Source organism: Larus michahellis, chromosome 11 (assembly GCF_964199755.1).
Source record: "Larus michahellis chromosome 11, bLarMic1.1, whole genome shotgun sequence".
NCBI lineage: Eukaryota > Metazoa > Chordata > Aves > Charadriiformes > Laridae > Larus > Larus michahellis.
Genome location: NC_133906.1, coordinates 9,930,769 through 9,945,707, shown reverse-complemented (window position 1 = coordinate 9,945,707; position 14,939 = coordinate 9,930,769). Strand labels below are relative to the sequence as shown.

The 14,939-nt window shown below is 56.0% G+C and overlaps 1 protein-coding gene across 1 annotated transcript in view; it reads left to right on the top strand.

The window, feature by feature from the left end:
- PPARGC1B (PPARG coactivator 1 beta) overlaps window positions 1–7,690 on the top strand; it is a 53,327-nt gene extending 45,637 nt beyond the window's left edge. Inside the window, exons 7-12 of the mRNA XM_074603808.1 lie at window positions 52–116; window positions 805–1,570; window positions 2,053–2,128; window positions 2,996–3,117; window positions 3,480–3,634; window positions 5,324–7,690. Coding sequence (XP_074459909.1) covers window positions 52–116; window positions 805–1,570; window positions 2,053–2,128; window positions 2,996–3,117; window positions 3,480–3,634; window positions 5,324–5,427 — 1,288 coding nt within the window. The 3' untranslated portion in view covers window positions 5,428–7,690. The remainder of the gene's footprint in view (window positions 1–51; window positions 117–804; window positions 1,571–2,052; window positions 2,129–2,995; window positions 3,118–3,479; window positions 3,635–5,323) is intronic.
- Window positions 7,691–14,939: the final 7,249 nt, after the last annotated feature.

The window sequence follows — 14,939 nt, the reverse complement described above, 5'->3', positions numbered from 1 at the left end:
CTGTGGTTCACCTAAACACCTTCTCTCTCCTTATTTTCTCCTCTTCTCCAGTGACCCAACCTTTGGGAAGAGAAACTTTGAGCCGATGCTGACCGTGGAGCTGTGTGGGACGGCAGGTAGGACAGGCTTTTAATTTTTTAATTTTGCAAAAATCCTCCCTGGGAGGGGGCAAATTTACCTTAGATTCAGCCTGGAGTTCCCAGCTCCAGCCAAGCGCAGCCAAGCGGCCGTGTTCATAGAATCATAGAATCGTTTTGGCTGGAAGAGACCTTTAAGACCATCAAGCCCAATCATTTACCCAGCACTGCCAAGTTACCACTAAGCCATGTCCCTCAGCACTACATCTACATCTTTTAAATACCTCCAGGGATGGCGACTCAACCACTTCCCTGGGCAGCCTGTTCCAATGCTTGACAACCCTTTCCGTGAAGAAATTTTTCCTAATAACCAGTCATTCCCCATCCAGGGAGCCCTGCTTTGCACCGCAAATGCAGGGGACTTCCCATGTGCTGCCTCCACATCCCAGCACTGGAAGCAGCTCCCAAGCTGCATCTTTCAGAGATGCTGGTGCTGGGGGGACGCGTTTGTGATGGGGGGACAGTTCAGGGGGCCCCTGCATTAGCCAGGAGGGGGAGAGTCCTCTGGTCCCTTCTGGGATCAGGCATCCTTTTTCCCCCAAGTGCCACTGGATGGATGAAGCTGCAGGGTCTGAGCAGCCTCCCTCCCTTGCAACGCTGGGGTGGGACGGGGCAGGATGGTGGGGGGGCCGAGCTGACTCCTGCCCTTTGTTCGGGGGGGGTTCAGGTCTCACGCCGCCCACCACTCCGCCATACAAGCCTGCCGAGGAGGACCTGTACAAGCCAGACATCCCTCAGGAGCCAGGGAAAGAGGACGGGACAGCCCCCAGCCCCAGGGGCACAGGGGATGCAGCAGCCTCCCAGAAAGCCCCCAAGAAGCACCCCGAGAGGACAGAGCTCTTCGCCCACCTGAGCCGAGCCGCCGGGCGCCCCGCGCTCCCCGAGCAGCAGGGCCTGCTCAAGCGGCCATTCTCCCGCTCCTTCGGGGACCACGACTACTGCCAGGTGCTGAAGCCCGAGGCTGCCCTGCAGAGGAAGGTGCTCAAGTCGTGGGATCCCCCGAGCCAGGTGGAGATGGAGCACAAGAGGAGGGTCCCAGCCGCCCACTACCAGGGGCTGGACCTCAGTGGGAAGGAGGCGGGTGGCGAGATGCTGTGGAAGGACGGCGTCAAGCATCTGAGAGACCAGGAGATCAGAGCCAGCTTAACAAAGCACTTTGGCTTTCTGGACAGTGCCCTCGATGACGAGGACATGGTCTTCTGCAAGACCCCTGAGTACGACACTGTCTTTGAAGACAGCTGCAGTGAGAGCGGCTCCCCCGTGGAGGAGGAGGAAGAGGAGGAAGAGGAGGAGGAGGAACATGGCGACACCAAGCTGTGCCTGCGGAGAAACCCCCTTTCCAGGACCAGTTTGCATTACTGTCCACGGAGCCGGTCCAGCTCGGGATCTTCGTGCTGCCGGTCACGATCACCTGCAAGCAGACGGACCTTCAGGTACAGGGGGCAGTGGGGGAGGCACTTGGGGCTGTTCTTGCATCCTGTGTTTTTGCCCCGGTGCGTGGCAGCCCCAGCTTGCTCTGGTCTCCTAGCCCAAGTAATCAAGATGCTAATTCATAAAAGAAAAACCATTGAAATAACTGGTACTACATCAGTAGCTGCTGAAAACATCATCAGAAAGCAGCACGGGGGGAAGCAGCCAGGGATTTTCATTGTGCTGGGGGTGATGGGGCATGGGCAGGGGCCAGAGCTGCGCCTGGGAAGGGGCGAGCGCCAGCTGGGACCCTCCCGGCATCTGTCAGAAAGGACTTCCCAGTGTCCTTTCCAGGGTTTGCAGAGCCCCATCTCCACTGGGCTCACGGTGCTTCCGAGCGCCCACCCACCCGCTGCTGCAGACGCCACGTGTCTCAGCTTCGCTTTGACGTTTGAAGCTTTCCCCGCCGGATCCCCCGGCTGACCTCCTCTCCCTCGCTTCCCAGGTGTGAGAACAGCGAGCAGTGTCAGGGCGGGAGCGGGCACTGGGGCCAGCTGGAGAAGAGACGGGAAAAGGCCATCGTAAGTGAGCGGGGACCCCGCGGTGGGACACAGCAATCCCCAGCCCTTAGTTCATTTCCCGCTCCAGAAAAGCAGCGTCAGAGCCCATTAGCCCTGGCTTCAGCATCCCTTGGTGCAAGGCCAGTGTTAAACAAGGACATGGGGGTGGAGAGGGGAGAGAAAAACCTCACGTGAAGTGGAAGCCACCGGCGATTGGCAATACACGGAGTCCTTGGCGCAGAAATGCCCAGAGCATCCTACGCTGGTGCTTCAGCGCACGCAGCATTGGCAATTACCGGGGTGAGCTGGGGAATCCCTGAAGCTCCTCAGACGTTGTGGATGCAATCCCTCCGCAGAGGTGGCCTTGTGCACCGGGAACCCTGCGTGTGCCCACGGGTGGGAGCTGGGGGGGGCTGGAGAGCACGCAGGGAAATTACTGTTGGTCCTCTACTGTTGTACACATAAACACACACACACACACATGCCCCTGGCATTTTTGTTCTGCAATGCAATTGAATGTTGCCCCTAGCAATTCCTGGGAATATTTCCTGGCATGATCAGCAGGAGAAGCTGAAAAAGCTGCAGGAATGCAGGAGAAATTTAAATGAGAAGGTGGTGGGGGTAGCTGCTTCAGCCTGGCTGTAACACCATCCTAAGTGATGTGGATATGGCTGTCCCTTGCAGCAGTGGTGACCTGGGGGTGACATCCATGAGCTAGCTGGAGTGTAGACAGCCAGACCCCGGAGACGTCAGGCTGTGCCCATGGTGGCATCGCCCTGCTGCAGCCTGGTTCCCAGGGCTCCTTGGTGGCCCTGCATTTCCAGCGCCCGTCGGCAGCACAGAGGGATGGGGCTTCCGGAGCCTGAAAGCTTTCGCTTGCTTTGCCAGGGGGAAGGCCGGGTGGTGTATATCAGAAACCTCTCCAGCAGCATGAGCTCCAGCGAACTGAAGAAACGCTTCGAAGTGTTTGGTGAAATCGTGGAGTGTCAGGTCGTGTCCAGGACTAACAGGTGGGTGGCGAGCGAGCCACAGTCTGGGGCTCCAGCGGCTGTGGGCAACCCCTCTCCTGTGGCAGCATCAGCACTGCCAGGCGGTGCAGGGTCACCCCCGCATCCAGCTGTATGTGTACCAGTGATGCGGTTGTGCCGGTGGGGTGAAGCGCTCTGTGCCATGCCAACCCCCTCGGGCAGGAGATGCAATGTGTCCCCAGGTCCAAGGGCATGGGGAGGGCCGGTGGGATGGAGGGATAGCAGGATGGAGGGACGGTGAAATGGATGGACGGTGGGATAGAGGCACAGGGTTGCAGTGCTGGGCAGAGCCACGTTAGGCTGCGGGGCCCATTGCATCTTGAATTCTTTCTCTGGTTGCTCAGGGGGGATAAATATGGCTTCATCACCTACCGGTATTCAGAGCATGCCGCCTTATCTCTGAAGAACGGCACCTCGCTAAGGAAGAGGAATGAGCCTTCGTTCCAGCTCAGCTCTGGTGGCCTCGGGCACTTCTTCTGGACCAGATACGCTGACCTGGGTAAGAAAGCAGGAGCTGCTTTTTTTCCAAAGCATCCTGCTTATCAGCACAGAGCCGTAACGGCATGTTGCAGTGCTGAACCCTCGTCACGCAAGGATCTAAACTTCTTTAAAGCCTACAGGGAAAGCCCACCAGCTCTTCTATGGCTCACTGTAGCTGCTCTTAGCTCAGTGGGATGGCTTGGGAAACTTGGGGGAGAGAAGAAAAGCAACTGATGTGAGGACCTGGAGTGTGTTGGCTGCAAAACGTAGCATCACACCCCAGAGCTGCTGGGTCTCAGCTGACCGCAGCCCATCCTGTCTCTGCTGCCTTTCTGCACAGCGCTGGACCCTTTCCAGCAGAGAATTCCCTTCCTAGTCATTAGAGAAAGCAGTCAGCAACATCTCATTAGCCCGAGAGGTGATCTGGGTGGTTTGCTGCTCCACAGGCCAGATTCACCACACTGCATATGCACTTTTGAGACAAAATGACAGCACTGAAATGTGCTGCGATGACATTAATTCTTTCTGTGCTGTACGGGCTTCTGCAGGACCTCCTGCCTCGCTCAGTGACCGCGTTAGCCCTTTCTGGACCCCGTCCCTTTGCGGGTGGTGGGGCTGCAGGCTGAGCTGAGGGACAGGAGACAAACCCTATGCTAGTCCTGCAAGAGAAATGTGATCCAGGCTTCGCTCAGCCCTCGTTGCTGTGATCTTCAGGTGTTTCACAAACACCGCACATTTATTTCTGCACCCTCTGCAGGGGGTGAAGTGGCCCTAGCATCCCACTTCATGCACCAGAGGCTGAGGTCCAGAAAATAAAGCCCTAAGTCTTGATTTATCTCTAGATGCCCAGTCTGATAAGAGTACTGCCCAATCTTTTAGCACCTTATAATACGTCATCTGCTCAGAGCAGCAATCCCTCTGACTTTGGTTGGGCGCAAATGCCCATTGGCCATCTAAATAAATCCCAGGGCCTCTCAGTTTGGGCATGGAAAAGATAGGAAACAGAGAGCACCCCGTGATGAAGATGTTGGCACATGGCTGTGCGGTGCTGTGGGGAGCGGGGCCAGAGCTGTGCAGGAGAAAACCCTCCCCGCAGTGCTCCTCACCTGCAGATCGCTGCCAGGCCAGCAGTCACCCCCGTACTGCACCCACCGCCTCCTTCCTAAAATCCTGCTCGCCCTGGCACAGGATGAGACGGTGAGCCCACGGGCAGAGGCGAAATGCAACCGTGCCGTTCATGGCTCATTCACAAATACACACCCTAAAGGGTTAAGCTGCTGTTAAATTAGGCAGCCTTATTTCTGGCATTTGCTGAATTTCCCAGGCTTTGCGGGGACACTGTTTGTTCAGCCTCTGATGGAGGGCTGGGGAGGCTCCCCCCTCACCACGACCGGGATGGCCCTGTGTCAGCACCTCGGAATTCAGCTGGATCTGGCAGATTTTTGCGCACCTGGGAATGAGTGTCTGCGGTGTGTGACCTGCCGGGCTGGGCGCTGCTACAGCCCGTTTCCAGTGGGGGAGAGACAGCACCGTCCCCCCTCCCTTTCGCCATTGCCGCCTTGTCCCGGCTGGCTCCCCGGGGTGGATGTGGGGTTTGTGGTCCGGGGGTGCAGCACGCCGGTAGCGGAGGAGCGAGCGGTGTCCCTCTGTGCCTCAGTTTCCCTCCCCGCTCCCTGACCCGGCTGCTTTGTGTCCCTGCCGTTCCCAGATTGCAGCGCGGAGGAGTCCTCCCCAGCTCCAGTGAAAAGCAAGTACGAGACCATGGATTTCGACAGCTTGCTGCAGGAGGCCCAGCGAAGCCTGCATCGGTAACAGCCTTAACCTTGGAGGAATACCTCAATACCTCAGTCAAGGCACTTCCAATATGTTTACGTTTTCAAAGAAATTATTCAGTCTATGGAAAGCGAGAGAGAGCGAGAGAGAGCGAGAGCACGCACGCGCGAGAGAGAGACTGCCGTCCCTTCCGATCGATGTTTACATTGAACAAAGCTGCTTCTGTCTGTGAGTCCCCATGGTGTTGATGTCTCACTGCCACACGTTAGTCACCCCGCTTCTGACTGGTTGTTTTAGGGTGAGCCTAGGAGCCCCCCCGGCCCCTCTCCCCCTTCCCAGACCCCCCCCTGCCCCATGCTCCCGCCGCGGAGTTGCAGCTGTGTTCACCATAACATTTTTTTGTCCGTAGTGTGTGATGATGAAATTGTTAATTGTGAATAGAATCAGGATTATAAACTAATTTTTAATAGAAGAAGAGAAAAAAAAAAGTATATACTTAAAAAAATGTATTTATGGCTCAGATGTACTGTAATTCAGATTTATTGTACCGCTTCCTTGATTTTTAACTATGCACTGTAATGAGGCATTTGCCACTCAGCAAATGGGGGGTCAGAGCAGAGTCACGGAGCCGGCATTCACCCATCGGCCGCGGAGGCACCCGCCTACCCCGCTGGCAAACCGGGGTGCTCGGTGGTCGCGTCGGGGTCGCCCACTTTCCTGTCAAAGCCATTCTTCTTGCCCACGTGGCTCGAGCCCCCCAGCCCGGCTGGGTCGCAGTACCCAGATGCTGAGCTCGGTGCTGGTGGGTGATGGAGCTGGTGGCCGGTGGGGCACGTGCCATTCTCGCCGTGGGGCCAGGCAGCTGTGCAGGCACAAAGGAGAGGGGTGGTGGAAGGATGCACTGCCCAGCGGGTGGCTGCGGGACCGATGCCAGCCAGCCTGCGCAGCTCCAGCCCTCCGCTGCCCTTGGAGCCAGGAGAGAGGGGTCGGGGAGCGGGAGCCAGCCAGGCTTGATCCGGCTGGTCCTGGGGAACGAGCACCTCCGGGTCCCTGCGCGGGAGCTGGCTTCTCTCCGGCGCCTCGGGTGGCTGGCAGAGCGGCCGGGGCAAGCGGCTTGCTCCGCACTCGCTTTTTCCCCTCCAAAGCAAGCGGGGTGAGGAGACCTGGCTGTGATCCCTGCCCCGCAGCCAGCCCAGAGAGGCAGGGAGGCGGGGGGAGGGCCCAGCTCACCCACCACCCTGCCCAGTACCTGACAAGCCATACACTTCCCAGCACCTGGTTGGCACCCAGGACCCGTCCCCCTGCCGGAGCCCCATGGCACGCTCGCCCCCTCTGCCTCTGGCCGGGGGCCCTCAGGGCTGCCTGGCAGCACTGGATTTAAGGCATGCTCAAACAACACCCCCCCAAAATATGCTTGCAAACCTGCCCTCCCTCTCCGGGCGAGGTGGTAGGGGGAGAGAGGTGACCACCAGCTGGAGCAAACCCCACTGCGAGCCGGCCAGAGGCACCATTTTACCCCAAGGGAGCGGGAATCTTGCTGCTCCTCAAGCCATCGCCATCGTCTCCATTTATTTTTCAGACCCAGAGACCACTAGGGATTCAGCCATCCTCTGTAGATAGAATATTATAGCCTTAACTCTGCCAATAGATAGATTAGAGTCTCCTGGGGTCTCCTCTCTTCATGACTTAGGGGTTTTATTCTCATTTCCCTGGCGTGGATATGGTTTCGTCTTGCAGGGAGTCTGAGCAAAGCCTCTGGAACTACAGGAGATGGGATGCCGAGAGCCTGAGCCCTGCCGAGTTGGCCCTTGACTCCGGGGCCGTGCCTGCAGCTGGTCTCCGGTGGGAGCAGAGGTGCCGGCGGCGCCGATACCAGCACAGTCACCTGCTTGTTTCTCCCCGCTTTTGGGGAAGCCGCGATTCTGACGACAACCAGCCCGGCAGTGCGAGGGCCCGCGGGCCACCGCGGGGTTTGAAACCGTGGGTCCCCAGTCTGCCGCCGGTGACGATCAGTGTCAGGGAACAGTCCTCGTGCCATTTCCGTCTCAGCAGCAAGGTTCGGCATCTCCCGCCGCTTCTCATCCCACCTTCGCAAACACGAGTAGCTCTGGCCCAGACTGAGCATCTGCTATTGGCAATTGCCTCATTGTAGCTTTGCCTTTTTCTGTCCTAGTATTTCCTCACAACGATGATGTTTACATGTGATTGCTATAGAGCTTATGTAGAATGTATATAGCGACACATTTAGGGTGGGTAGTACTGTCCTGTGCTGTGCTAATGTTTTTCAGAAAACGATCAATCCAAAAAAAAAAAAAAAACCAACAACAAAAAAAACCCCCAACAACAAAAAAAGCAAAGTAAGTGGAATTCTTCCATCTCCCGCTCAGCCGCGGGCACCGAGCCCCCGCGGCCGCCCCCGCCGGGGATGCATCAAGCGTGGCAGAGGGGAGGGTTAGTGCAGAGCTGGGGGGCTCCGGAGCCGGGGGGAGCCTTCTCCTGGGGGATCACTCAGTCGCTTCCCAAGCATTGGTTTCCGTGAACCCGGATATAAAATTTCGGAATGCTTTCCTGCGGCTGGGTGCCCCGGGTGGGCCCGCAGCCCCCGCGCCTGCCTGGATTCTGGATGTGGAGGCCGGTGCTGGGGAAGGGGAGGGCTCATCCTGCACAGAGCCGATCAGTACTGCACCCGTAGGGTAGGAAGAGACGCAATAAGTGGTCTTCGTGGTGCCTGAAGCCTATAAGTGGGGTTGGGTTTTTTTATCTTATTTTTTGGTTTGGGGTTTTTTCTTTGTTTTTTCTTTTTTTTTTTTTCCCCCCTTTCAATTGGGATGGTTTGGTTTCCCTCCTCCCCCAAGAAATTTCTCCAGGACTTATGCACTATGCACAGAAATGTGCACGGCGCAGGGGCACAAGTGTGGCTGGGGCAGCCCTGTGCCACCGCCCGCGTCTGCTGGCCCATGGCTGTGGCAGGGAAAAGCAGGGGACACGTGCTGCCAGCCCTGGGGGCACGTCCCACCCCCTCCCGGGGCTGTGTGCTGCCTGCCCTGGGGGGCTTCCCCTGACTTTTAGGACAGGGTGAGAGTGGGGAGTGTCCAGCTCAAGATGCACAGGTCTGCTGGGTTTAGAATCCCTCACGCTGGGTTTGTGGTGAAAAAATAAGTTTCCACTTGATTTTATTTTTTTTTATTTTTTTTTTTTAATATAAAGGTGTCTTTAGCTTGCAGTGCTCGAGTCTGCAAAGGCGTGGGAAGGAGGGCTCGGGCAGAAGGGGCAGGTGTGAGCTCCCTCCCTTAGCGGCCCAGGACTTTGGGATGCTAACAGGGAAACAGGGCAGGAGCCGAGCAATGGCCGGGCACCCCGTGGGGAGCAGCAGCCGGCCCTGCCGGGGAAGCGCCGGCCTTCGCATGTGCCTCATCCCCGGAGCTGCCGGGGAGCGGGGATGGCCACCCCCCAGGATTAGCTTTACAGTCTCAGCCTGTGGCATCGCGGGGGGTGCCCCGGCATGGGTGCAGCTCAGCGCTGGGCACCCCGAAAAGGGAACCCTTGCACCCCGGGAAGCTGCCCCCCGCCGCCTGCGAGGGCCGGGCGGGAGCGCTGCTTCAAAGAGAAACGGGGAGCAAAAGGGTATTTTGCGGTAGGCAATAAGTAAGGAGGAGATTTATTTTTTTAAAAATATATAACTATAGAATGTGCCCCAGCAGTTTCCTGCAGGTCCTGTGGGGAAATGCTGAATGTGAAGAGTTTCGTGATACAATGCCCCTTTGCCTTTTTTGCACAGATTTGCCCCAGAAAAGCTCGTTGTTCAGGGTGGGGTACCGGCTGGAATCCACCGGGTCCCTGGGGCTCCGCGGGAAGGAGCAAATATTTCTGAGTGTCTAGGCTGAATGCAGAGGACAATCCCAGGTTTTAGGTTCGATGCCGCCCCAAAGAAAAGGTTTATCCCGATTCCTACTCAGCGCAGCTGGCAGGGCTGCACGTCTTCTTTAACAAACGGCAGCTCAGTCACCACGTTGCAGTCTTGAGTGTCTGATTTCAGCACTGGTCCATGCAAAGGAGCGTTGCAATTGCAGACCAGCACTTTTTTTTTACTTTTTTTTTTTTTCTGGGTTTTTTCTCCTTTTTTTCTTTTTGGAGGTATGCTGAACACCGAGATACATCCTTGTTTGTAGCTGAGCCCTGACACCCTTTCTGTTCTAAGCGCCGTGGTCCATCCCCGACAATCTCAAGCAATATAGAGCCAAATGCAACCTTGGGGTTTCACTCCTCTTCCCTCGCCCCCCGGCTCCGGGGCCAGGGGGGGCAGCCTGGCTGCAGTGCCCATGGCCACGGCGCCGAGCCAAGAGCCACGATGCGGCGAACGCTGAGCTGGGGAGGGAGAGTGTGTATGCCTGTGAGAAAGAGAGAGAAATACTAAATTGATGCATTTCTTGAAAAAGGTGTAAGAATTTCACCTAAAGAGGGGCACATCTGCTTTGTTATTTATAAAAAAAAAAAGCTAAATTCTGTCTTTTTTTTCTTTTTTTTTTTTTTTTAAGTAAAAGGACACCGCTAATAATTATTAGGGGCCAGTTCTGCCTCCCTTCCTCATGCTGAGGAAGTACTACTTAACTCGGCAATTTTCTACTTGCAGAGTAAGTAAAAGTAGCAGAATTGATCCCTCTGTAATTAAGAATCAAGTTTTTAGTCGGTTTTTTTTTTTAATTCATAGAGGTTTTTTATATTTCACTTAATTTTTTTCCCCAGTTCCGTTCCATTGTGTCCTTATTTATGTAATATACTTTAACCTTAAAAGATGGCATAAATTCTTATGCCTTTCCTTTATTATTATTGTTGTTATTTTTAAAAAAGAGATTTATTTCTAGTGTGATTTAACTGTCTACCTTCTAAAACGAGAGAACGTTTTCTTGTATTTTTACATTGTCAGATTCTATAGTTTCATAGATAATTTAACCAAATCGCTCAATGTATTATCTATATCTATCCGGTGGGTATAAAAGTTCTATTTTAAATTGTGTAAATACTTCAGAACTGGCTTCTTTTTCCAGACTCCCCTGCCGTGGAGTTACTTGTTTACATCAAAAAGACTGTAGAATCTCTACGCTCATGTACTGTAAATAGTGAAGTGATCTGCCTATAAATAAACGATAACATATATACTATAAAGTGGAAAGAAAGAAAAAAAAAAGGAACAAGTCTGTGCCACTAATACTTTTGTTTATGAAGTAAACTTAAGTTTACTTTTGTTTACTTATGGTGGGGGCACGGCCGGGGCCGGGGGGGTGTCGGAAGCCCCCCAGCTTGCTCACACCAACGCTGCACCACTGCCAGGGATGTGGCTCCCGTCGGGGAATCTCCCTGGATATTGCGATTTTAAGTGAGGCTTCTTCCAGTTCAAATTCTGCAGGAAAAGCCCGGGCTCTGTACTCGGGACTTTGGGAGCGGTGCCGCTGCTGCAAGACCCATCGCAGAAGAAATCCCCTGGACCAGGGGGGGTTAAAAATGAAGTGGGGCATGCACCTCGAATTTCCTTGAGTGGGAGTAAGAGAGGAGAGGGCTGCATTGGAAGAAAAAGTGTGGAAGAGACTCCAGATGGTGATGCAGGAGCCATACGGCTCAGGACGGCACCTGGATAGTCCTCCCCCGGTACCAGGACGAACCGCCGTGTCCCAGCACAGAGTGTCCATCGTGGGAGCCCCGGCTGCGGAAGGGAGGGGATGGAAAGCCCGGCCAGTCGGTGGCAGCGTGGGTAGCCCAATGCCAGCTGTCGCCCCTGGGGGGGCTGCCGGGTCGGAGGATTGCACTGAATGTATCGGGAGCACGGCATGGTGACGCTGCCAGGCAGGAGGCCCTCAGCAGCCCGATGGGAGGAGCTCTGCAAGGTGCTGAGCTGGCCCGGCTGTTGTTTTTTCTGCTGATTTGCACCAATTTAGGCAGCTGCCCTAGACCTGCCCATCTCCGGCACATCACAGCCAGCGGGAGCCCGGCACCGGTCCCCCCCTCCCAGCCACAGAGCCAGCACCAGCCTCCCACCCCAGCCCCAGCCCTCATCCCTGCGACTGCTGCACCCTGGCTGTAGGACTCACGGGAAGCCCATTTCCCTGCTGCTCTCCAAAAAAATGGGCTTCGAGGCCACCAAACAGGAATCTTTTTCTCAGGTACATCAGGGCACGGTGACGCTGCCAGTGCCAGGACAGAGCAAAACATGGAATTGCAAGGAGGAAATGTGGGGATGCAGCTCGGGCAGGCGGAGTCGGGGTGCCCAGGGTGGGAGCGAGTGGGAGCAGGGGCACGGGAGCAGGGTCCCGGCTGGCCAGGCCCTGGGATGGAGCAGGGACACACGAAGAGGGGGTCTGCGAGGAGGGACAGACCCGCACCTGAGGCTTCTCCTCCCAGCCTGGCCTGTGCCTCCCGGCACTGCATTCCCAGGCAGCTTTCTGGAAAATAAAGGACTGGTGCTACTCATCGAGTATTAATTATCCTGCAAGCAGGCTGAAGGGAGCTGCTGGTGAACCGCGACATTCGTTCAGCAGCTCTGTTAGTCCCAGCAATTACTTCCAGCCATTTGGAAAAAAAAAAAACCCATGCAACAGTTTTCATTGTGGCATAACTTTTGTGAGAAATTGGCTTCTTTGTCACACAGGCGGGCGCTGCTTTTGTAGTAGCTTATGGGGCTGCTCTCGGGCTGCTGGAGGGAAGGGAGGCGACGTTCTCTCCTGCGCGAGGCCCACCGTGCCTTGTGGGAGGGGAAAATCAGTCAATAACGGGCTTTTGTGCCCAGAAACAGCTTTTGCTGCTGACTTTGGCCGGCTGGCACCTGGCAGCAGCGTGGGGGCTCAGGGGCAGCGAGGGCAGCGTGGCTGTGCCGGCATCTGGCTGAGACCTCGGCTGCCCCGGGCTCCACCAGCTCGGTGGGACCCCCTTGCCCCACGGGGTGGGCAGGGGAGGCAGGGGCGCAGCAAGGCGATGCCTGGAAATGCCATGCCAGGCTCGTGCTCGTGAAACGCCTGTTGCTTGGGGTTTATTTTGCTGCCCGGCGAGCCATCCCGGGATGCCTTTTGGAGTTCTCACTCCCCCTCTCACCCCGGGCAGCGGCATCTGACACCAAATCCTGCCCTGCTCCTCCTCCCCCCTGCCCACCCCCTCCCAAGCTCTGCAGCACCTGCGGCTCCAGCCACCTGTGCTTGCTGTGTGTCTTTAAATGCCGGTGGAGAGCTTTCTCCAGGTGCTGCTGGTTGTGGGTCCCACAATCTCTGTTCCTTCTTTCTCTCCCCCTCAGTCCTTGGCTGGCTGTGTTTTAATTTCTCTTGTGCCGTCGCTGCCTCCAAATGCCTTTTCAAACGCAGACTTGGACCCCTCCTGTTCCTCAGCAACCTCCTGCAGGTAAGAAGGTACCATCCTCTCCCCAACGGCTTTTCCAGCACTAACCCCGCTCCCGGCAAGCCCCCACCACCCTGCTGCCTCTGGGGGAGTGTTTCCAGCTCCTTGTGGCTGCAGCTCGTGCTGCCTGCGGTGCAGAGTGGGCCCGGCCGGGCGGTGGATGAACAAACCCTGCGATAACCAGGGCAAGAGCAGTGAATCTGCCCCGGCAGCGGCTGCGATGGGTGAGATGCTGGCGCCGGGCTCTCGGGAGACAGCTGGCTCCGCACAGCAGTGCTGGGGCTGCCGCCTCTCTCCTCTTCTAAGCATCTCTGCTTCCCCTTCAGCTTGACACCCACAAAGAATGCCCCTTGCTCCTGCGACTGTGCTTTGCTCACCACAAGCGAGCGGCTGCCTGGGCGCAGGCTGAGCACCAGAGGAAGAGCAGACGGCAGGCACCTCCTCACCGCCTAAATAATAGCCATGATTTTAGAGGAAAGCTGTCCACACACCATGGCCCAGGCTCTCGGTAGCCCCCGAAACACCGAAGGCTGACTGCCCGTGCAGAACCTGCTAGAGAAGGGCACAGAGAGGGGTGGGACTGCCCCGATTGCTGTCCGTCATCTGTATCTGCTCATGCTGGTTTCGGGTCACTCGGAGCCCCCATTACAGAGGGTCTGCAAAACAGCAGCGTCTGCCCGGAGAGAGGCAGGGGAGGGGTTTGGCTCAGCACTGCAAAATGGGCAAACTCTTGGGTGAACGCCCTGCCTTTCATCACCACCACCACCATCTCCATTCATCACTGCAAGCTACTGAAAGCGAGCTCCAGGCAGCCCAAGCAGAACAAACAACTCGTGCAATGCCCCTGGACGCGGGGCTCTCCCCGGCGCACTCGGGCAGCGGAGGACAGGATGCTGCTCCGAGCATCCTCACTCCCGGGGTTCGGCTCACGTTCACGTCTGCTTCCAGGAAACAGAAGTCCAGGTTTGCTCTGATGGGTTTTTGCAATCAGTCAAAGCCAACCAGTGCTGAAATATTGTCATATTTAATAATTATACAGAAAAATAAACACACCTAGCAACCAGCTATTGCTCTCTTCACAATGCTTCTGGTATAAGGAATTTACCCTCCCTCCAGTGCTGCTGGTGAGGGGAGCCACACACCAGTGTAGAGGTGAGGCCCAAGGGAAGAGTCAAAAGGCTGCTTGGCTGTGGCCGTGCACCATTTTGCCACGTGGGCTGGCCGCAAGTGGCCCAGGAGATGCCAGCAGATTATTTACAGTGGCCGTTACCTGCAGCTTCCAGCATCCAAACTCCTGAAGGAAATGACGGAAATTAATTTTTCTTCAATGACAGGAGCAGCGTAATTAATGGAAGGGTAATTAATGAAGGGTTAAGAAAGAAGACTTTAGGGTAGGCGGTTTGCAGGCAGCACGGGCAGCCAAGGCTGCAGCTGGACACAACAGGGGAGCAGCAGCTTGTCCCAGCCCGTGCCTGCAAACAGGGCACAGTAAGGAACCCAGAGTGATCCACAAAATCCCCACAGCCTCCTGCCGGGAGCAAGCCCTCCTGCAGCCCGCACTGGCTCCAAGCAGATCAAAGAGAGGATTTTTTTTCCCCTGTGCAGCACTGTGGGGCTGGGATGCAGGCAGCAGTGTGACAGCCACCGGGGCCACGTGTGCCCAGGACGGCATTTGCCAATGCACGTTGTGCCACGCTGGAGGAGGTGGGGACGGGCGGTGGAACACAGCAGTTTCACGTGCTTTGAGGGAACAGCAAAGCCAGGCGAGCGCTGCATACAGCGTTAGCCACGTCCGAGGCAACTGAGGAAAAGGGATTAGCAGCAGTGAAGTGTGAAGCCACAAAGCCCAAGCGGAGAGAAAAATAAAGTACACAGAGTGGTTAGGAATAAGAATGAGAAATGTCACTTGGAAATTACAGCCATCGGCTGAAACTTCCCCATTCAGTGTGCAAAGGTCATAAGAAAGCATTAGGGAGCAGGTAACAGTCTGGAAGTCGAAAATGACCTTGCGGTTGGATATGGAGGGAATAATTCTAGCTACCCCCAGCAGGTGTATCGTGTCAGAGAGGACTGAGAAGCCAATACCATCAGGAGGAAATTTGTCCGATGAATTCTTGTAAAATAACTAAAACAACTATTGCCTGTCTGGGCATTTAGCCAAGTACGGAGTCTTC